Below are 23,877 nucleotides of genomic sequence, written 5' to 3' on the forward strand. Positions count from 1 at the left end.
ACAGTGAGATTCTAGCCCTCTAAAATAAGAATTTTGCCATTAAATTCAGCAGGTTCCTATTTTTATGCTGAATCTCCTCTTAACGAAAGCAAACAAAGGTGAAAATATAAATACAATCTCTTGTTCCTATCTTTACTACTCTTTGCTGGATCTTTCCCTTACTTAAGTACTTTTTAAATTATATTTGTTAGATTTACAAGCTGATGGAAAGCATCAATCAGTTTAGGTCCTTTCAACTCACATTTTTTCTATGTATACTGCACAAAGTACTTAAAAAAAAAAGGCAGTAAAGAGCAATCCTGATGTAGCAGAATGTCAAATCAGATGCCCTAGCAGATTTTCACACCAAGTTTTTTCAGTCTGGGGGAAAAAAAAAAAAAAAGCCTGAATTATGGCTCTAATAGCTCCATATCACACCTTGAAATACTGTAAGAACAGTGGTAGTATAGCTACTTGCTTTTCTAGATATAATGTAGAATGCACTAAAAATCCCAGGACAACCCACTCATTCTCAAGTGTTTCATTGCTTATTTTCATCTTTTTGTAAGAGTTTATAAAGGAAATAATGTAAACATGGCAAAATGGTATGTTTGCAGTGAAGCAGAATAGATTAGAATGCAAAATACTAGGAAAAATGTAGGAAAGTGTTTTTTAGAAACATAAAGAATTAATTTATTAACTGAGTACTTAATTTTTTTAAGAGTGAAGCATTTAGCTGAATATAAGGTCTAAACCCCAAAGTTAATCCTCTAATTTTTTTCCTAATTTGAGAAAGCACTTTTATTATATCATTTATATGATACTTTCAGTATATGCAACGAAGAAGTAATTATATGCAAGGAAGAAGTAATCCTTCCAAAGCATTCATGAATTCCCCAAGTTTTCATCCCACTGAGATACTAGATATTCAGTCCTAAGCTAGTGTAAACTCTCCTGTCATGATCTGCTACAAACAAAGGTCCGCCTCTAAAATTGTATAGTCTATTAAGGTTTAGGATTCATGACACCAGTTTCACCTGGACATTTTGCTTACTAAGACTTTAGTAGTACTTCAGCTACTCATTCACACAGATTTTCACATTCTGTGTGCAGACATTCAAATCCATGTACCTGATACTGAAAATTCAAAACCCAGGCGAGACTGAATATTTGCTTCTAAATCCTATCACCTCTTTGAGGAGTAAGTATTGCTGCCTACTGTATATTACATTCAGCTTTTCTATTTATACATTCTCCAACCCCTCAATAAAATTAGAAGGGGCGCTGCTCTAACATGCTGTCTGCCAGAAGCATCTCAGCTGTATTCACTGCCATCATTATGTGCATATACTTTACATTATTTGATAGCATGTAAAAACATATTCAGGTTCTGTCCAGATATAAACTATTAAATGAGGCATCATTGCAAATAGGTCAGAGAGAACCTTCCATTTTTGTCATTTGACAAACTAAATAACATATACTGACATGATCAAAAAGGTATGCCAGAAATGCAACTTACTGGATGGGCTTAAACTCCACCACAGAAACTGGATCTCATATTCTCTATCTAAAACTACACATCCAAGGGATTTTTTATGGTTATTTACTGTGATCAATACCATGCAGATCTTTAGGATCTTTGTTAAAAAAATAAATATCCAAACCCCAATAGCTGCTTGCTCTCTTTCTGGGTATAGGTTTAGATTTTATGTTCTCCAAGAAACTGGGTTTTACCTTCATCATAGCACTGGTCTCTCAGGGAAGCACAACAGCTCCCCCCCCCCGCCCCCCCCCCCCAGTGTTCTTCTAAAGAGGAGGCTGAGATGGTCAGTGTAAACAAATTATTATCCTTTCTGGGCTGTCTCAGTCAAACTGGCTAAATCAAATGCCTCTGGCTTCATGTCCTCTTGCTTGGAAGAGTGAGATCAAAGACAGATGGCTCACCCTGGTTAGATGAGTTGGTCCCAATGGTCAAGTAAACCCCTTAAGCTGTGCGTGGGAAGGGCAGGAGATGTGCAGTGCTACTCTACCTAGAATACTGGTATTAAGTCTTCATTAAGAATCCACAAGAGTACTGTGATACAAGACTTCAAACAAAAGGGAAAGGTGTTGAGATGATGTAGTCATACTGCCCATACTGCCTTGAGATGGTGAACAGAAATTTCCCAGCTCTTGCAAGTGTTTTGCTATATGCCTGAGCTTTTTCTTTGAGCTAAACAAAACAACAGCCAATGCAATATCAAACGTATGGGGGGGGGTGTGCCTCCGCAATGCAAAAAATGCCAAAAATGGTACTACTGTTCCTTCTGCACTTCTTTTTCTGCGTAAGTGACAAGACAGCGTCAGTCCCCAAATGGACATGTTTATTACCTGAATAAAGGCTGCTTGGGATATTCATGGCTTGCAGGTAGTTATGACAGCGTTCTTTATGTTCTTCCAAAGAGCTGCGCTGCTTATAGCTGCGACCACAGTATCCACACTTATGGGGTTTCCCAACTGGAAAAAACAGAATTACTTGAGAGATTCAGATGAGATATTAAACAGCATATTAATAATGGTAAGAATAACAGGAAAAAAAGACCACCCCAAAAACAAACTCATGCTGTGGTGAACTGAAGAAAGATTTTGTGAATTTAAGAAGAAGAAGGAAAAAAAACCTAATGGAAAACAAGTTGTATATCTTTACATCTACAGGCCTATTCTGTGGGTGCTGCAAGCTGATTTCAGATTATTCACATCAGATAAGGACTGCGACATTAAATCTTCAAAAACAGCATCTACATAGTTAGAAACTGAAACACCTTCCAAGGTCTGAGCGTAGCTGATTTAGTGCCTAGCTCCTACAGAGACTGCCGATGGGGGAACTGGTGGTGTAGGTACAGACAGACACCTGCCCACGACTGGATGTGAGTTCTGATGTAGCCAGAACCAGCTCAACCCTTACAAGACGATGGTAGATTTCATGTTTTCTGTTTCTGGAAATTCAAGAGAAATGGCATGACAACATTTTTTTCTGTTACACCAATCCAGATGTAGTTCTAGGAATTTTGCAGTAACTATACAGTTTCATTGACTGCTGGACCTGAATTTTCTATCTTAGTGTGACGAGACTGTCACCTTATATGTGATTTCAGAATTTTAGATGGTTACACAGCTTAACTTTTGTTTTTATTTACAAATTTTCAGGTGAAAATGAGACTCAGACATCCAACTTGTTTATGATGTACTGATGTCAATTTGCCAATTACAGGAATTAATCAGAGTCTATAGTTTAGGCATTGTCTCTTTATCTGTGGAATCCTCAGAGTTTGACAAATGTCTAGGTATAATTTCATGTATATATGAAAAATTATGTTTTAAACTGTGCAGCCATGAAAATCAGTAACAGCAAGGAGGAGGGAGGCTAAATAGTATTTGAGAGATGTGCTTTCCTGAGTCAGGCCAGGACTGAACAGGAGAAGCTGAAATTATTTTGGACATCTGGGACCAACACTAGGAATGTTATTATATAATGTATGCGTTAGAGAAGAATTTCTTTCATTTTGTGCAATACAAAAACGTCACTGCAAGAATTCCCCTTCCAGAACTTGGTCCCAAAGCCAACTTTCACAAGTAAAGTTAACAGTGTTGGTTCTGGCAATGCGTTTTGGAGGTCTACTATCCAAACAACAATTTGCATTTCCAGCTTAGCTTGGGAAACTAGATGAGACAAGACTCTGCTTTTAAAGGCAGTTTAAAGGTGTTAAAGTGGTTTTGCTTCACAGAAGGTATGTGACCATGGCTTCTGTCAAACAATGAGAGTTTCATGGTAATGAAAAAGTGCAGCTATTCAAAAATATTTGTTCAGATCTCCACATTACTGTTGAGACACAATACTGAAAAACTCTAGCAGAGTCCTCCTTTTTGGAAGATTATGATCTTTCTCTCTCCCACCCTCTTCTTCTTCCCCACCCTTTCTCTTTCAAAGTACTTGTAATAACAAGGTACAACAAATAACTGCTGCTAAATGCTGTAGGTGGTATTCGCTCCTTAGGTTAAGAATGACTACCAGGCTGGAGGTTTGTGAGACTTTGTGACTTAAAACCTACTGTGTTCAGACCTTTATATTATCTCTAGATGCAGATAAATGCCATACAAACCCTAAAACATTCATCAGCTTTATTTGACATTCGTAGTTCCATGAAATGGATTACTCACATGGGACTTGTAAGGTGAAACCCTAATACAGAAACTTTTGGTCAGTCAAGAAGTATGGGTAAAAACAGTTCTGGTGAAGGATCATAAGCATGAGATGTGTTTAGTCATTTCTTTGCTGCTAAAACACTACGGCCAGCTCACAGCTTGGTTAACCCTAACATGGGGCTACTCGCCTCCCCAGGGTGAGAAGACCTCTCAGGCTTGGTGGCCACAAACGCCCCCACCATCTCCTCATTGGATGCAGTGATGAGTGCCCCTGGATGGTTCCACACCTTCACTTACCTGAGTGAGTCCTCAGGTGTCCTGTCAGGGCATCCCTGCGACGGCAGGCGTAGTTACACAGGTGACACTTGAAGGGCTTTTCACCCGAGTGCAACTTTATGTGGCGCAGAAGGTTGCCCTTCTGTGTAAAGGAGGCTCCACACTGATTGCACTGGAAAGGGCGTTCTCCTATGGGGAGAAGGAGGAAATATATGAGAACAAAAAAACTTACGTGGTAACAAGAGAAATATTTCAGTGAGAAAGTTGTTTTCTCACTGCTGCTCTGTGACTTCCACCGGCTGCAGGTTTGATATAACATGAGGCTTTCAGACTAAACCTGCCAGTTTCTTAATGCTTCACTGGCTGGGTCAATTTGATCTGAAAATCTAATTTTTTTTTTCTAAATCAGAATGGCACATCACAATGCAAATTCAAACTCATTTAAATAAAGTGACTGCAACATTTTGTGTTGAAGAGCCACTCTTCCTGATCAGCAGTTTTGGAATAAACCAATATCCAATTTTGCATGTTGTGGCATTTGGTGGGGTTTTTAATGTGGCTTTTTTCAAAGGGTCTTTAAAATATGCCACTGAAGCAGCAAAATAAAAAGGAAACTCATTAAAAATGCATTTCAGGATCACAAGTTCATTTCAGCGTTACATTCTTATATTTAAATGAAAGGCACTTCATTATAACAGTTATAATAACTTCTTTTCATTTACATTTTCCCTGTATTTTCCCTTTCAATTTCTTCTCCATTACCTGTCCGTCCCTAAGCAGCCAAATCAGGAAAGAGACAGAGAAAGAAAGAGAAAAAGAGAGAGTAAAATCACATAAGTTAAGACAGTGCAAAGGAAGCCCTGTACTTCCATGCTGAAGTCCCAGCCCTTCTCTAGGTAAGGTATGAGAGAGGAGCTGCACAAACGGGCTCTGCTGGTCTACACTTTGGGTGGACACAGGGAAAAACTTGAAGAGACACAGCCTTGATTCATCTAAACTGGTGCTGTTATCAAGGAAGCCAAGCAACTAGCCTTTGCAAAAATTAATATGGCAGTTGTTTGCTTTTTATGCTGTTTCAAATCAATATGCCTCTTTATTCACTTAGCTGTTTTTTTGAAATTTAAGATAGATGAGGCCTTTTCTTAAATCAGTGGGAGATATGTTTTCAGTTGTACCAGATAGGAGTAAAGGTATATTTATACATGAGAGCACTCCATCAGCAGGAACCACTCCTGCATGCCCGCTTCCCCGTAGCCCTCAACTAAGTCAAAGCAGCCCTTGAAACTCATTTGCTGAATTTTGTTTCTCTTAAGCATAAATACAATCTGCTATAGTAATTATAATGCATTGACAATATTAAAAACAGCCCAGAGATGACCTGTTCTTAGTTTCAATTTTCTTTATGTAACAATAATATTAAATTTAAAATCTCAATGCTGAAGTTAAAATATAAAAAAAATAAAAGCAAGTTAAACAATTTCTTTCTCCTCTCTCACGTAACCATCATGTATTATTTTGCACATCTAAGGACCAACTTGTATGTCCATATGTGTGCATATATGAGCAGTATGATAATTTTTTACTTTTGGGTAATGCAGTAGAACAGCTGAAAATCAGCAGCGCAGTCCCAACCCAAAAATGTGCAAATTCTACCGTTAGGGCTGGCAACTTTAGCATTCAGCAAACAGTAAAATGAATCTGCTTTATGTCAAGGGATTTTCATTGGTCAAATGGCTTCAATCAGGTCAGCATAGTCCCTGTCAAGCCGTATGAACTCATTTTCTTTGTCCATCAGGTAGCTGTTTTCATCTAACCTGTATCCGCAACAGGTTCAGCTGGGGTGACAAAATGGCACAAAAATGCCAGCATTAGCCTTACAGGATTTTGCAATATACTTCATATGCCATGCACAGTAGTTGTTAGGGGAAAAAGAAAACGGCTAAGAGCCTGTCTGCTTTACCTCTTAATCTTTGGGGCAGTTACTCAGCGTGGAAGGTATTTTTGAGAAATGGACTGAAACAGTAATGAAGAAGTTTGTCATGGGGGACACAAATTTAGAAGAAATGGTTAATTCTTACTAAACGGCTTTTCTAGCATTCATTTCTGTTATTTTTACTCAGAGGAGTGTTAAAAGGAGAAAATGAAGATCGTAAAAGTACTTCAGGAATGAAATGTAAAGCAAAGCAAGAATGAAATGTATCTCCAGCCTACAGCTCTCGCAATTACAGGGTGAAATCTTGCACCAGGAAGACAGACAGATGGAGCATTTCAAATGAGACTACTGCACATAAAATATTTCTACAAAACTGGGATCAAATGTAAAGGGAACCTGCATTCACTTTGCTGTACAAGGGAAAGTACAAGGTCTTTTGGTGGTGATAAGACCCTGCAACTATGTGTAGCTTGGCGGGCCATTGGTCATCCATGCTGCAACTACCCAGGTGGGGAAGACCTGCCCTGTGAGCCCAGCAAAGCTCCCAGCCCTGCTAGGATGGAGATGGTCGCTGATGGAAGGTTACTGGGCGTGGACAGGACTGAAAGAAAAAACGCATAATGCATCTTTTGTTTATACAGTCAGCTTTGTGTGTTATTGTCTAGCCAGTTCTGAACAGCACACGTCTATCCTGGGTGGATTGCGCTACATGGTGTGTAGCTATGGACGAATGTGGGCCCAGGAGAGAAAAGTGCAATGGGACCCCTGAACTGAGTCCACTACCACTGCAGTGATTCACAAGCCTTAGTGGGAGCATGAGCCCCCGACTACTTAGTGAAGAATATTCGTCATCTTAATTGAAATCTTTCTCATTTCTTAAACAATATAATGACAACATCACCTAATATGCAGAGACATGCATAGCTTTCTTCTCTTTTTTTAAATGCTCATTCTTCAATGGACATTAGTTTTCTAAATAAATTTGAGACATTCAGACCCAGCTAACAGACTTAGGTGAACTAAATGGTGGCTTAAGTTAAGGGAGTGTATACATCAGGAGGGAATATGTATACTAGACACACATATATAAGCACACATACATAAATATATATCTACAGGCACACATGAACACACTTATGTGCACACTGAGCAAGAGAAGCCTCAATCTACACCCTGAGGTGTTTCTCTCTCCTTTCCAAATCTCCTTTTTCCTAAACACCAAGCAAGACAGCAGCAAGCTGGAGAAAATCAACATACTGAAAGCCTTTGGGAAGGAGAGTGAGGAGAGTTGGGCATCTGTGAGTGGGTTTCGCTCCACAGACAGGAGCAACAGGTAAGGTGCTAGGAAGCAGTGAGTGCTGTACAGCTGCTTACAGACAGGAGGGGGCAGAAATGTCAGGTGCTGCCCTGCATATCTGCACTTGGCAGGTGTATTCATTAAAAGTAATTATGCCTTTTATCAGGTCAGGCAGTCATTTTATTTTGGCACTTTAGTGCGCTAGAGTTTTGTTCACTTATCAAGTATTTATTTAAGGAAACCTCACTGCATATGCAGGTTTTACATGAATTAGCAGCAAAGTAATTCATTTGTGAGGCTTATTCCTTCACTGGGCATGTATTGAAATGGGCTTCAGTTAAATGTCTGTAATAGTATATCCCATTTCTACTTTAATTTTCACAGCACAGCTGAAAGGAAAAGCAGTCACTACTGTTTCCAATGACGTCCCTTTAATTTAAACTACTAGCTCCAAGCCTCACTCCCTTGCTAGCCCTGGAAAAACCTGAGCTTACTCAAAAAGGATGCTCAGGAGAGGAGCTGAGGGCAAGGTGGGAGGGAAAGCAAAGGCTTTCTTTCCATGGAAGGACTCAGGGGGGCAACTTCACACCCTTTAGTTTTATTAAGTGTAAAAGAAGGAGGTCCTGCTAAGCAAAGTGCTGCTCATGGGATGCTTCCACTGTAGGTTTTAACTACATCCTCTGATTAAAAAGAGGGTCTTGTTGGCAAGGGGAGGGCTCTGCAAAGGGTGGAGAAGTCTCTGAGTGACAGTCCTGGCATGGTAGCGCCCTGAGCACCCTCGGCAGGCGCATGAGTCCCTTTGCCAGGCAGGGAGTTCAGGCAACTGGAGCTCTGTGCCAGGGAAACCAGTGAGGTAGCCCCTGGGGATGTCACAGGGAACAGGCAGCCCAGCTCATCCTGCGGAGACTTGGCCTGTCGGGTACCAACCGCTGCACTAGTAGCAAAGGCAGCTCTCCCTAAAACCAGGCGTGTCCACACACAGGCCGTTCAGCCCTGGTGCAAACACTGCCTCTCCCTCTCAGGGACCCGAACCAGCTCCTCCAAAGCAGCAACAGCATACTCTTAATAAAAGAGCAGCCTCCTTCAACAAAAACAAAGACTTCTCCTAAATACCTGTGAAGTTGCAACATTTTATTTCAACTACCACAGCGTCCTCTTCAAGCCCATGGGTCTGTTTAAAAGGCTTCGTGTCCAAGTAATTTTCCATATACATTTTATCAACTTTTAAAGGATTACGTTAACATTCAATTAAAAAAAAAAAAAAAAGGAAACAATTTACCAACAAGCATTTTATTCTATCTAGGAAGTAGGCTGCAGCCTCTCTTCTGAGAACTAGTTGTGGTTTTTCCAATAAAGATAATTACCTGCTCTTCCCTGACAGAGGGATTTATCATATTGAATTGAAGAGTACTCTGAAGTAGGCAACGTAACAGCATTGCAAACTACCACCAGCACTGCTTCTGAAGGTGGCTAACCCACGTTTTGCTAACAGATCGCACCCTTCCAGAGCCTGAACAGCCACAGTTACAATGACAGACATTAGCACTGGGAGGAATGGATGACACTCGGGGTCTTTTCATGGATCCTCTCCATTAAACTCTGAAAACACTTTGCTAATCTCACTCCTTAGTAGTTCTGGGAAAATCATTTAAGCATGACTGAGGGGATGCAGAGGAAGAAAGTATGTGTTCACTACCATGACTATTTCAGTGGAATCTAACCATTGGACAGGTTGTTCATACCTTAAAAATACTTGAAAGTTCTGTCTCATTTGAATATTCATGCAAAAATGCAAATCTATTTATTTTTTTGTTTTCAAAGTAACTTGTGTAGCACAACAGTACAGTTCAGTTCTTCTCCTTTGACTATGGATGGCCTTAAAAGTTTGGATTGGAAGCCTAACATTTAGACAGCTTATATCAGGTAAGATGAGACTCACCCTTGTCTTTACTTCTTCATTTGTTTCCACCTCTTCATTTTTTGCACTCTTTGAGACTATTTAGAATTAGAAAATTGAGGCGAGAAGATTCACAGCACTGTATAATAAAAAGCATCCCTATGGAGCACAGCAACTTTACATGTTTCTTTCAGTGTTTTAGTGGAAACCCTTTAGTCCAGACTTGACCAGTGACAATACCTGTTTTTACTTCATAAAACATTTGACATGAAATTAACCCCTTTTTATGAAGACTGCCAGTACAGTTCCCTTAATATCACTCTCATAGTCACTGATCCTTAATAAGCTTTGTTGCATTATTGGAAACATTAGAACTGGGTTGATTTCAGACTTAGCCACAAATGGGTTTTTCTTCAGGAATTCTTAGAAATGTCTTAGAAATTAAACAAGACTTCTTTACTTTTTTTAAAAAAACTTGATTTTTTCATGTAGCTTCAAAGCAAACACCCTGCAGAATTTCTAGATCAACAGATGGACTCCATCAAGAAGAAATCTCAATTCCTGTGCTGTCTGAAATGGTCTAACAAAATAACTGAGTTCCAAATGCCCACTGATGATTCATTATTTTACAAGAAGGAACATGTACATGATACAGAAAATATCTTAGTTCCTAATATGTGGCCAATTCATGTCAACTAGAGGAAAAACTATGGCAGGCCTTACCAGTGTGGCTTCGTTTGTGAACCATGAGCACATTGGGACCGATGCAAATTATCCCACAGATATCACATTTTAGCTTTCCGTTAGGAAGTCGAATGCCTCCAACTCCTGACATAGCCTTGCTGCCTGGGCCATTGTGTGAGCCATTCATTTTCTCTCCCGAGGTATCAAGCATTCGTAAATCCTCCGCACATTCTTCCCCATTCATTTCACAGGCACGCCCATTCTCTTCATCACTCTGAGTCTCTATTTTAATATTACCAGCTGAAAAAAACAATACAGGATGCCACTCAGTTTTGTTACAGAATAAATACGGTGGCAAAGAAACAATCACATTAAAGACGATTACTTCTAAACAGCATGTATAATATGCCTAAATAACAAAAGCTACAAGCATGACTACATTTCTATGGACAATGCGACAAGTTTGTAACACATGGAACAATGAACAGTGAATATCAGTGAGACAAATACAAGGCATCCAGGGAGCTGGGAATCCAAATAACAAGTCTGTTCCTAGATCATTTTGAGACTTCTGCAGTTGCAATGTACATTTTGACAATTCAGGCTAATTGGAATGAAACTTAAAATGAATCTACTTTACATGGATTTGTCTGAAACAATTGTGAAAGTAACTCATCAAAGACAGTGGACGAAAATGAGCTGGAAATGCAACATTCTCCACCAGGCAGGAAGATCCTGAGGGTTGTACTGAATCCAAATATTTGGCTTGCAGTTCTATGGGGTAAGCAAGACAATAAGAAAGCAAAGGGTACAAACACTGATAAAGAAACCAGGGTGGGGAAGGATGGAAGGAAGAACTTAAGAGCAAGAACTAGCATTACAGGAAATTACAGGAGTAATAATGGTGTCTCTAGGACAGCAGGATTAGGATCATTGAGTTAGAAGAGAGGAACTTTACAGCCATGAGCTACCACTAAAAAAGCAGTCAAATCAACAAAGGTGGGCAGGAGAACTGTTTTGACTTTATTCAAGAAGTCATTTGTGTTATAATGCCATAGGTGACAACTTCATGCAGCTAGAAGATTTCAGGTATAAATCTGGCATAGCCTCACTACAGGTGATAACACATAGGTTGGTAAATTTGATCTGATGTGAGCACAGCAATCCTAAATGTTACAGAAAAGGGCCAAGATTCAGATCAGTTAATGCCAGTATCCATTCCTTTTCTTTCAACAGGACTGTGTGACATTTTGTGTAGAATAAAATGTATTTAAGTTATTTCCCTTGTTTCTAATCTGATGATTTTTGTGAAAAGAAATAGTTCTTAGGCTGAAAAAGACCATTTCATTGCCTCAAATCTTACTTTCCCTTCGGTGAAAAACCTATTCCTTCACCTCACACCACCCCAAAAAGGGGAGCACATATTTTAATGGCTAGCTGAGTACACAAGGGGTCTGTTTCACCAAATAAAGGCCAATTCTTTTAATTTTGTGGAACAGCAGTTTCATGGTAGCCCTGTTCATAAGTGGTGGTGTAGCAATGACATCTATGGGCAATAATTACCTCGAGAAATGAAAGACCTTGACATTCGTTTGAAAATGAAAGGTTTGACAAACTTCTCTGCTACACCCTGCAACCTTCCAGGTGTCCCAGGAAGGTTGCAGGAATGTGACCGATGAGAGTATCTGACTCAAAATCCTACTGGGAAACACGCTGAGCATAAAGGTGTTCACATTTCTGAACAGTGCTTGACTGGACACCTTTTATAAAGTCTATCAATCTAGGCATTTTAATGATTTTTTCAAATATTGCATTTTTAGTAGAAATCATATGCAAGGCAGAATAAATGCACATCATAATGAACAGGTTTTCCTTTAACATGTATGCTAAAAAAGTGGAATAATTTCAGATATGAAAAAAAAAATAATAAAAAAATCAATGACCAGTGATTTACAAAAATGGTATGACTGGCTAAACAGAAGTGATCTACACTATTCTGCAAATTTAGTGGACTATAACCCAGTACTGCTGTTTTCAACATGGTGAATGGTTTGGCTTAAGCATATGACAGATTTTCCATAATTTTCACATAATTTTTTTCTCTTAATTACTAGAAAAATATTTTTCATATATGTATGTTTGTACAAAACAGTTACAGGCTCCTTGTCTGCCAGGGATTTGGAGAAGGTGGCTTTTGAGTTAGGCTTTGTGTTAAGTTAAGACAAAATACATGTAAGCAAAGCAAAAAGACCAGACTACTTAAGCCCTTTGGTAGCATATGCAGAGAAACGTACATTACTGAGAAGCGAAATGACACAAACAAAAATCATAAAGGCAGGAACTAGATGGAAATGGTCTGTAGTGAGCTGAGTTTGCAGTATACTTACGGGAAAAAGATTTGGGAATTATTGCATGAAAGTCCCTAAAGCCTTCTGCCCCATATGCAGCTGCAATAAAGAAGGCAAACAGGATGGTGGTTTGTGGTGCTGCTAGCAGTAAATGTAAAAGAAGATGGCATTATTGCTATAAGAGAAATACCTTGGAGGAAGACAGAACTATCATTACAGAAGCAACACAAGCAGTTTAGGATGAAGCATGAACAGCAGCAGGGCAGCTGGCAGGGGAATTGTGACCTGCCCAGAACAATCCCCATTTGTAAAAATGCCCTTTTCTTCCAAAGCATCCAACCCAACAAGTTTATCATGTTTTCTAAATGCATAACCTCTCTTGGGTATTCCCCTCGCTTGCAGGTTAACTCCTGCTGAAGTCAAGAGGAACTTTTGCTGAAGTGTCTCAGAAGGGTCAACTGGAGCAGAGCACCTAACACAGCCTTCTCCTACCCCCAGGGAAACCGTAAGTCCCTAGAGTGCAAGCTTCCTCTTGGGATTTATTTTTTGCCAACATGCCTTCTTTCTGTGCCAGAGATCTCTTCTTTATACATCCTTGTTTCTAGCCGCTGCAGTTATAAAGAGTGAAATTGCGTTGTTTTCTTCTTACTCCTGCTGGTCTGATGCAATGGAAGAAGAGGGAGTTCAATTTTATATATTGTGTATATTGCCATATTTTTTTTGCATTTCTAAGGCTTGTCCTCACAATTTATCTACACAAAAATAGCTGCACAAACACACTATATCCTGCATATTATGTGTAGCCACATGCAAATTTACGTGCCATGGGGCACACTTGATAAAAGTAATAATGGATTTCATTACTTGACATAAGCAATGATAGGAATATTGATCCAGTCAATCTTCACTAAAGCTCTCTGCAGCTGTGCCCCTGGACTGCTGTAGCTGTGCTGCTCAACAAATGTCCCCACGCAGATGAGGCCAAGCATCCAGGATGCCCGTACAAACGGATCCAGTCGGCAGCACAGTTCATGGCAGGGGCTCGGTTCACGTGCGGAGCTCACTTTGCTAGTGAAAGCTGATAGGTAGTGAGGTCACCCACCTTACCCTGGGTCCTCACAGGGATTTTATAGGTCTAATTAATGAACAAAATCTCTTCATGTTCAAAATTAGCACCTTTTGCAAACCTGTTTCGCAAATGAAAACTACTGAAAAATGCCCCACTGATGCAGGAGACAAAAGAGGAGAGGCAAATTGCTCCAGCAGAAATACTAAGGATCTTTACTAAACCTGAATGAGAAATGGGAAGGCAGGCTATACATTTTTTTTTTTTTCCTGGAGACATAGACTGAAAAGAAAAATAACAGTGTTTTCTCTTTCTTTTGTGAGAGAGGTTCCTGTCCCTCCCTTGCTATAGTGCTGAAAATCACTCTTGGAGCACTGACGATGTGACAAGTACCTGGGAATCAGACCTTTCAGATGCACTGATCAAGATCATACTCAGATTTGCACAGGTTTCTCAGTTACTCAATATAGTCTTTGTAGAAATAATTTCTGTGCACATCCATGTCTATGTACACATACATGCAGACATTAACTAGGTCTACAATAATTCATGGTAATAATTTCTTATTGGCTCTTCTAACATCACTAAGACATTACTCATTAATTAATTTACTTCAGTTTGGTTGGAGGTGACCTTAAAAGGCTCTGTATTTTATTCTCTTTGCACACACTATTGCAATTCAGGGGAGTTTAATCCAAACTTTTTTTCTGTGCAAGAAATGTGGAGTGCATCAGTGTCACTGAACTGATAGCTCTCCCCGGCTCCCTTTCTACCTACCCAGAGTGCAGAAAAGTTACCTAAAAGCAGGGCACTGGGTGGGTCTCTTGTGCTCTCTGATGTTTACTGGGAGCTTCACTCAGGATTTTCTGAAGAGCATTTGAAATTTACGTTACAAAGACTGTCCTGTATTCTATGGTTAAAGGTAGTTTATGCAACTCTTTGGAAAAAAAAAAAGAATCGACATGTCAAAGGGGAAAGGGGTGATGATATGATTTATCACTGAAGAACAGTGTAGCTGGCTCAGCACGCCACTCAGACTGGGACAGTCGGGAAGGCAGGATGGAGGGTGAGGACACGCAGTTGCTCTTCCCTGGAAAGAGCTGAGCAACATGGAGAAGGAAGGGAGGTGTTCTGCAATGAGTGAAAGAGTCAGCAGTGCGGAGAAAGGAGAAACCAAAGAGACCTCCTTGGAAAGAGGATGTGGAGGGTAGCTTTTAAAGGACGGACAAACAGGCAGCTGGAAAAAAATGCATGTGAAGAATCAGTCTTTTTTTTTCAACCTATTCCCAGTTTACCTTCTCTCATAGCTATGGGACTCCCAACCAGATGTAAAACCCTTTCAGTTTTGTGAGACTTTGACACTGGCACAGGTTTAAGTACCTGGGCCAAAATCCCATTTGGAAGGGGGCATTCACATCCCAAGTCATATTCTTCTCTGGCAGGATTTTTAAAGAAGAAGAAAGTGTAAGACCTGTCTGTCAAAAGAATTTAGAGAGTAACAGAGAAAGATAAGTCACACTGAAGCTTATTTCTGGGGCACTTTAACAATGGAGTTCCCTAACTCCCTTTGATTTTTAATGGGATTTAAGCATTTTTACCCCAGTAGATACTTAACTGTGGCATGTAACTGCCTTTAAGAAGTTATCCTTTAGCCTTTCTTTGAAATAACCATGATGATCTGATTTTTGGTCCATGCTCATACTTTGTAGCCAACAGCAAAGATCTCTCTTCTAGTTGCTTCAAATAATTTGGGTGCATGTAATTTTTTGTTTGAATGGCTCATTTGTTATTCCAAGATAAGACAGAAGTATTTTGTTAATGTTAGTTGGTGTTTAAATGGTAGCTTTGAAGTCCAACAAGAGCTTTTCATGAAGGCACCGTAACTATTCAAACAGCAGACAGATGAAGCTGCAACAATACCTGGCTAATTTAAACAGTGGATTAGCACTGTTATGGTGAGGAGGAGAAAAACTTTAACACCATCCTTCCTAACAAACCATAGTAAGTGTTGCTAAAAAGGCAGAGTATGATCAAAAGAGCCTATCAGGCCAAAAAAATCACCTCAGCATGCCAACATGTATCAACAAAAGCAGCCAGGATCTCTTTCTATTTACATAGGTGCAAAAACCAAAAACCAGAATAATGCCAGCAATTCCACCTGTTAGTTCTTCTGTAAGACATAACAGCTATTCTGTTTTGTTACAGTGTGCCAAACTCCAGTACTTGGCTACGATCTCAAATCCAGACCTCCCCCCTTTTATTTTTACATCATGGTCATTTACTGTGGCATCAGCTCTGTTCTCACTGTGTAAGATCCCTGTGGGTGGAGGATGCCATTCTCAAAAATGTGAGGCACAAAAGCAAGTCCACAGAATATTTAAGGAATCAGTATTCACTGGCTAGGCTCGACAACAACAAAGATCAATTCTTTAACTTAAATTATGCTTCCATTAACATTATCTTCCCTTTATGAGCTTCTGAAGTGACATGAAGAATCATGTAGGTGTAAAAGAGGCTAACAAAAGGTCTGGGCAGAGCAACCATAATTAGTTATGCAACGGCCTCAGCCCTTCTTCAGTAAAATTCAGAAGATGCAACACAACATAGGTGGAACTGATTTAAACTAACTAGTTAGTTAGCTATAGAAAAAGCAGATGCATCCAAGTGCTCTTGAAAATGACTGGTTTGCCCTCTCCTCTCTACAGATAGAGCACTGCAATTCCCAGCTAATCAAGCATTTGGGATGTCTGCACGTGTAAAATGCTGAAAGTTAGAGGCAGCTCAGAACTGCCTAAAAGAAGCCTACAATACAGCTTAATTGCTATGGACAAAAGGAAACACATCAGTAAATAAAAGGGGCTGTATGCAGCCCATGTTGCACAAGCTGTTATGTTGGGCTTCTGTTAAAACAGGACCCAGCATTCACTGTGTCACTGGACAGACAGACCACTAGCACCGCAGGCAGCAAGCACAGGAGGCCAGCTCAGCAGCTCAGCGGCGCAGTGCTGGCACCCTATTGTTTTGCTTGAGAGAGCTGAAGTCTTTACCACAGGATGCAATGGTGAAGAGGGGGCAACAGATAAAAATGAAGCCTTCTTAATAAGAGGCTCTCAGATGGCTTATTAAAGGGCAACAAAAATACAGGAAGAAGAGTAGTAGCAGGAACCTCTGGGGCACACCTGCAGGTAGAGCAGACTGGTGCCGACGGATAAGGAGATCCTCCCTGCGGGGTCTGTGCTGCCCCTCCTTTGACTCCAAGCGCCAATCAGCCCTTGGCAGCCAATTTCTTCCCTACTCTAATTTTGGCTTTCAATCAAATGTATATTATTCCAGAAACACAGGCGTCCCCAGATAAGCTATCTCCCACGGGACAACCAGTGTGAAGAACTCCACCCATGTCATCGCCTGCGTCTGCCATTTCCTCTCGGTGCTGGGCGCCCCGCTGCTGCCCACGGGGATGTGCCCAGCGTGCTGGCATGCACTGACCTGCTTCGAGCGGGGAGCTGCGCGCACTGCACTGCAAAACACACCAACACTGTTTTCCAGGGGCTGCAATGAGATCGAGTTGTAGGGTTTGCAAACAAGTGAACAAAACAACCAACGAAGTATGTCCTCACTAGGTACAAAAAGTGACTTTTGCTCCATGGTGCAGACTCCCAGTAACCTCCCATTAGTTACCTATGGGAACCCTTTAATGCACCAGTAAAGATGGAAAGGTTAAAGACTGATTCAAGTAATACCCCTGAAACCTACTTACACATTTGAAGCTTGGAGCTTTTCATGTATCTTTCTGAATTTGTGTTTCAGCAGGAAACAATCTGTAACCAAGCCAAGGGGCTGATCTAGTTCATATTTATTGTCTTTGTTGTGCTACTCGCTGGCACATTTTGTACTGCATTCAAGTTGTTTTTCCAAAGGGCTGTGAACTACCTGGCTGCTTGATGTTCATCATCAGAATTACCAGTGAAACTAAGTTTTAAAGGTGAGAGAAAGAGCATTATCAAGAAAGGCCATGCCAAACCTAATTCTCAAGTTCCACATGTATGTGTAACCCATGCTTCCTCTATACGAAGTGCTCTGCATCTTTTACTGGCTGCATGATGGAGAAGCTAAGGGAACGGCTGCAGGCTTGCTGGTAACGGACTTTATCGACACTTTTCTGTTTTGAGAAGTAAGCTGAGAAGGTTTTTAAACTGCAGGGATAGGTTTGCTGACAAATGATTGCGAGAACAGAGCTTCTCATCCTCAATGTCTTTGTCTCTTCTGCCTCCATCAGACTTTTTAAATGTAGGCATTGAAGGATGAACAAGTAGCAAAAGGGCATTTAGCACAAAACTTTTAAAAAGCAAAGTAACCTCAGGTAACGGTACACAACAGTGAGATAGAAACACTAACATATATGAAAACATGCCCAGCTGACACAGACATATCTGTGTGGATACACATGCTTATGTGCTGAGTCTGGCTGCACAGCCAAGCTGCGTTCTCCAGAAACACTATAGGCACAAACGTTGCAGCTTATGCTTTTCTCCACAGAGCAACAGTTATCCAAGAGAAGCAGAGGCTCATTCATATGATAATCTAACATTTATAAGGCATCCCCCTTCTCTCATCCTTCCACAAAGCATGCTTTGGTGAAATTCATGGGTGTTAACCTGCCCTCAACTAAAGCAACAAAGTTCCAGCTAATGGCAGTCGTACATGGCAGCCTGGGAGAATGTGAAAAGACGGTACACCTGCAAAGATTACTGTTTTGGAGAAGAGGAATGACTTTATTGAGATTTAACAGGGAAACCAAAGAAGCTCCTCACAGATGGGAGAGACAGGCAAACTCTTGCAAGAAGCCATGCTGTTGTGGCTGGAAGTTGTCCTTACCCTGCTGCGAACCCGGGGGCTACTGTGGGGATTGCTAGCCAAAGCAAAGGGCTTGAGAAATGCAGAAATAAAAATAAAGCACAGTTACACATTTAAGGTGACCAGTTATGTACAAGTGATGTGAATGATAGTTAGAGGGGGAATTTTAAGCTTGCTTGACCAAGAGAAAACCTTGTGAAATGTGAACACATACAGAGTGTATTGGTGAGGCCTGTACCAGCTGAAGAGAGCAGTTGTTACCCTGCAGAAGAAAGCTACCACTTGGGAGCAAGGCTGTTTCCTTGGGTCTGTGGTAGGAAGGGAAGGACACAGCTCCCAGGCTTGCTGTGCGGCCAGCATGGTGCGTGGGGGGCAGAAGGACAGGCAGGGAGATGAACTCTTTTGTATACTGCTTCAGAGCACCTAAATTTGCCTTGCTCTGAATGCAAAGTTTGTTCTTGCAAACCTTCCCCTTTTCATGCTTCAGCTCAGTGAGATGCTTACACACCTTTAATTTTGTCCCTGGAGTGGCACAGAATTACTGTGGCTCAGGATCAGGCCCTGGTAAGTCCACCAATGTGGACATTTAATGTGCTGTCAGCAAGACAAACATGGGGACTTTTACCAGGGACAGTTTAGCTACCATGATGATGTCTCGAGCGCTATTTTACACAAGTGTCCATAGTTCCCCAGCTGTCAGAGGGTCAGTAGGTCTAAAATTACACCAAGAAGCTGTGTTTAGGTTTGGGGATGTGCCTATGGGTGCTGTGCCAAGGCTGTGCACTGTCAGTCTCCTCTTTCAAGAAGAGGTTGGAGGATGAAATCGAGAGGAACCTACCCATTTCAGCACTTCATGATGATTTTATTACCTTGCCAGCTCAGAAAAAAATTGCAGAGTAGAGTCCTCTGTGACCCCTCACCAGACAGGGGAAAAAAACCCATAGGGATACTGAAAGGTTATTTTAGACTAAAGCAGATCAAACGCAGTCATCACTTCATGAGTGATAAAGTAGATGATCTCTCAGAACTGTGCAAAGAAGGTAATTCTGAGGTAGCCTGCTTTAGATCTGATAATCCTGAGTGCTCAGTTATTCTTCTAGAAGTGTCCATTCAAGGCTACTGAAGTTTTTGTTTTTTCTTTTGGAGCTGTAGAAATATTGCTAGAAGGTTTTGCAATGTAAACTGCTGTTTACCTGATTACAGTGTGCTCAACAGTCCAGTGAAAGGAAATCCTAATCTACATCTTCTGGGGAAGAGGCATAAATGGTTCTACACAGATCCTAAAGAAATTCTTTGAATATACACATACAAGATGGCTCCTGAGGAGAAAAATGTCAGGACAAAACTAATTCTTTCACACCATGTATTGAAGCCAATGCTTTGCTATAGGGCCCTGGAGTCCCCTTCAGGCAATCAGTCCTCTGGGCTGAAACAGCAAGAAATCCCAAATGATGCTGGGAGACTCTCAGACACTCAGAGATTTGGATCATTCTGAAAGTCCGCAAACTCAGTTCAGTTATTTTTAGAAGGCTTCTTGTCTTTCCTCACTTCCTTGGCTATTTTTTGTGCCTGCTCTTTCCTTGCTTTTACCTCAGGAAAAAACAGCCCTCCTTTCCTTCCCTGGACAGAATCCAACCTTAACCATATTAGCACTATGAGAAGTCATCCCTGACATCGGATGCCTCTTCTGTGAAGCATCCAACAACTGCAAACTCGTATACTGTTTCCTTGGGTCTTTGAACACAATGCTAAGAGAAAACCCTAGATTTAACCAGCTTTCTGCAACAGCTGATTCAAAAAGAAGGACAGATTATTAACAAAACCCCAGTTTCTCAGAAAAGAAGTGGAGAAAAATAGGACGGAAGTTCAGGCTGAAGCTTCCTAGCTGAACTTTGTAGCTCTGCGCTGTAAGCCCACCTCAGCTGTGATTTGAAACTACTGCATTCAGGAGCCCCTATTCCTGTCCTGAAGGGTATCTCCAAAACCAGGCAGGAACTGTGCTGCAGAATGGAACTCTAAGCTGAGGTTTAGTTGGCTTTCTGGTGCAGGTATCATCATGCCTCCAGAAGAGAAAGGCCAATACAGCAATCCACTCAGGCACGGCTTCCTCAAACTCTGAACAAATATTCAGCAATGCTTAAGGCTGGTGAATGTAAAAGGGTGTTTTAAAATTATTTTACCACTCTCTTGAACGAGTAATCTCAAATTTGAAACTCACTGGAAATACAGTCAAGATAACAATCTTTAAACAGTCACAATCACCATGCTGAGTATCACTATCTTACATCAAAACGCAACCGTTTTCTTAACGTGGATAGATCAACAAAGCATCCAAGCTAACATGTTGCTGGCAGAGCTTCAAGGGAAAAGGCTTTCAGAATAATAGTTGTTGAATTAAATGGTCTTCAATAGCACCGCTCTCACCTAAATTGTCGTAAGTAGCCCAAAACGGACTGTTATGAACAGAGGAAACCTGCATAAACTCAGACCACAAACATTCTTCCACCAAGGCCTTCATTTCTGGCTGAGGTATAGAACAGAATAATCTAACGTGGTTTAACCAGCGTTCAAATACTGCTTGACTTTCTCTAAACTCTTCCACTTATTTTGATATGCCTACCAATTATTTTAATATCTGTCCATCAACAAAAGATTTTTATAGAAGCAAGTAATGTTTTAGGGCTCTCCAACACTAATGAAACTAGATTATCAGAAAACAGATCACCCTGGAAAACAGTAACACTGAGAAATCAGATCGCTGTCTCAAGCTCTATAGCTGAATTCTGGGCATCCAGTCACCTCTGAAAATCAGGACCACCCTCTGTTTAGCATGCACATGCATAGCTCCTCACGAACTCTGTTTGCCATAATCTGTATGTTGATCAGTGGAGAAGCAGTTAACAAAAAGGACATGTATTGACTTATTCTGATTTCAAAGCTCAGAGCTGGTTCAGGTATTGCTTCCCAATCTCCAACAGACGGAGACTATCAAACCCTTGTTCCACTGCAGCACTTCACAGACTGCAGTGCAGCAACTGTGCAGCAGTGGAGCGCAATTCTGAAGTAACTAAATTATCTGGGAGCTTAAGTCTCCTTGACTTTTATCGGTATTCAGGTTTTTAAGACAACCTGAGCTTCTCATGGGGGGTGGAGAAACATCAAACCCACACTGAGAATGTTGTTGAACTTGAGTCCAATCACAGCCATAGCTGAGAAACATCACAGCTTCCCCCTTGTCTGGCTTAACAGGAAACCCCTATCTACTGTTCCTCTAACTCCTTCCACAAGCACACAGAGCAGCCTGGACATATTACCCATTTCCTCCCGACCCACAGTTGTTTATCGCCTTAGCATCTGTCATCCCCTAGAAGTTTGGAGCAAGTCCTACACCAGTTGCTATGATGTAAATTTATATCAATCAGGTTGAAAGGCTTCTAAGAGACCCCAGGCAAAAAGATAAGATGAGATAAGATAAGAAAGAGAAGAGAAGAGAAGAGAAGAGAAGAGAAGAGAAGAGAAGAGAAGAGAAGAAAAAGAAGAGATGAGAGAAGAAGCACAGCACCTCTAATTAATGAGTGCCCTAGGAAGTAGTTGGAGCAAAGTCCATGGGATCAAGTTTTCCCAGCTGCCTGATACCTCAAGAAAGCTACAGCACCTCCTCATTTGCATATATGGCATCTTCCAAAAGTTTACCTCACACACAGACATGGGCACTAAGAATAATTTTTCCTTTGAGATTTTATAAGTTTATTTTGTTTTGTTGTTGTTGTTGAAAGGACAGTGCTATGAGCTGTGCACAATACAGGCCTAGAGGTCTGCTCAGCTTTCATGTCTCTACAGGCAAGTTCAGAAACATGTCAGGATTATATCTTCTCTGTGGCAGCGGTATTATGGGAGACCCTTAGACTGGCACAGACCACCATCTCTTCTTTGCATTCGAGGACACAGTGATGGTTCACTTAAGGATTATCATAAACTATGGGGAAAGCCATTATCCCAAGTTCCTGAGCTGGAAATCTTGTGACTTTCTGTCATTTCTCTTCCCTATTTATAAATCTCTCCCTTCTTTTCCTTAGCTCCCCCGTCCTGTCTCTTCACCCTGACCTGCTTCTGCGTGCTCCCGGAGATGAAACTGAAGAGCACAGTTGTGACACTGCACTTTGTGTGTCATATTGTAACTGGGTTTCCACATCCTCCTCACTCTGTTGTAAAAGCACTTGAAGAGGAAGAAGGGCAAACAATGAAATATAGGAAAGCAGGAAAAGAGGAAGCAGCCGAGAGACAGCAGCCCAACTGAAATGCTAAGAATTATGGAGAAGTGACAGAAAGGGAAGCACAGACCAGGAATTATACTTGGTGGCTTAGCAGAAAAAAATTTTGAAACAAACAAAAAATATATAGGCTTACCCTTTTCTGCCTCTGCAGCAATCTTCTAGATCACTATTCCTCTCCAGCTCTCACCCACTTGACCTGTATTCCCATTCCCGCCTACTTTAAGACAGATACCAAATTGTGCTGCTCTGTGTGTGGTTGGACTTCACCAAACCTGAACCACGCCCCTCCCCCCCTGCTGCCCCCCCCCCTTATCTTCAGATCAGCCAAGAGGAGGGAGTGCTCAAATCACTCAGAAAGAAAAGAGGGAAATCAAACATGAAGAAAAGGCCTCAAAATGCCTAGCCTCAGGGTGAGAAGGTTCGATTAGGCAATGGTCTTATGTGCTGAAGGCAGCCATGGAGTGATGATGGAAGAGTACAGAAGGAAATTGGCTAAAGCAGAGTAGGGATTGCCTAACTGGGCAGTCCTGCCCGGCTGCCAGCGAATGGAGCAAACAGCTTAGGAAGTTCTTCCACTGAGATCATGTACCATACTGTCCTGCTTGTTCAGAATGAAACTTGGCCAGAGCAGAAAGTGTTTGAAATTCACATGAAAAATTTTCTCTTCTCCATTTGCAGGCAAAAGAACAGAACATGAACCTCTTTAAGAACAAAGCAGGACGTTACTTTTTATACTCTCATTTCTCACGGACTTTTCAGCAAGAATTTGTCTGATAAAAGGCTGAATGGTAAGTAAAAACTTGAGAAATGATCCTCTGTAAATACCACAACACTAATAGTTATGTACCACTTCTGAGCCAAGCTCCAATATTTATTTTATCCAGTGGCTAACTGAATTTTGTAGCTTCTCAGGAAAACAGTGGTGAAATCCCACATGTAGATGAAGACAGGAGTGTTACACAAAGGTGTACTGTGGTATAATTATTTGTTCATCACGGCATGAAAACTACCCTGTTGGAAGACTAGTTCAAAACCATTTGTGGCTATTTCCCCACGAGTGAGGCTGTCAGGAGGTGATAAAAAA

General features: G+C 41.0%; 1 protein-coding gene across 16 annotated transcripts in view; it reads right to left on the bottom strand.

Annotated features, from left to right (window-relative positions):
* Positions 1-23,877, bottom strand: part of IKZF1 (IKAROS family zinc finger 1) — a 70,753-nt gene that overhangs the window by 10,751 nt on the left and 36,125 nt on the right. For 9 of the 16 annotated variants that reach the window (XM_055798610.1, XM_055798611.1, XM_055798609.1 and 6 more), the window contains exons 4-7: positions 12,639-12,698; positions 10,291-10,551; positions 4,462-4,629; positions 2,353-2,478 (exon numbers count right to left, since the gene is read on the bottom strand). In XM_055798610.1, the coding sequence (XP_055654585.1) occupies positions 2,353-2,478; positions 4,462-4,629; positions 10,291-10,551; positions 12,639-12,698 (615 nt within the window). Of the gene's footprint in view, positions 1-2,352; positions 2,479-4,461; positions 4,630-10,290; positions 10,552-12,638; positions 12,699-22,926; positions 23,045-23,877 lie in introns of those variants that run through there. The other 7 variants (XM_055798614.1, XM_027783833.2, XM_055798615.1 and 4 more) reach the window with 3 other exon arrangements.

This window comes from Falco peregrinus, chromosome 3, assembly GCF_023634155.1.
Source record: "Falco peregrinus isolate bFalPer1 chromosome 3, bFalPer1.pri, whole genome shotgun sequence".
Lineage (NCBI taxonomy): Eukaryota > Metazoa > Chordata > Aves > Falconiformes > Falconidae > Falco > Falco peregrinus.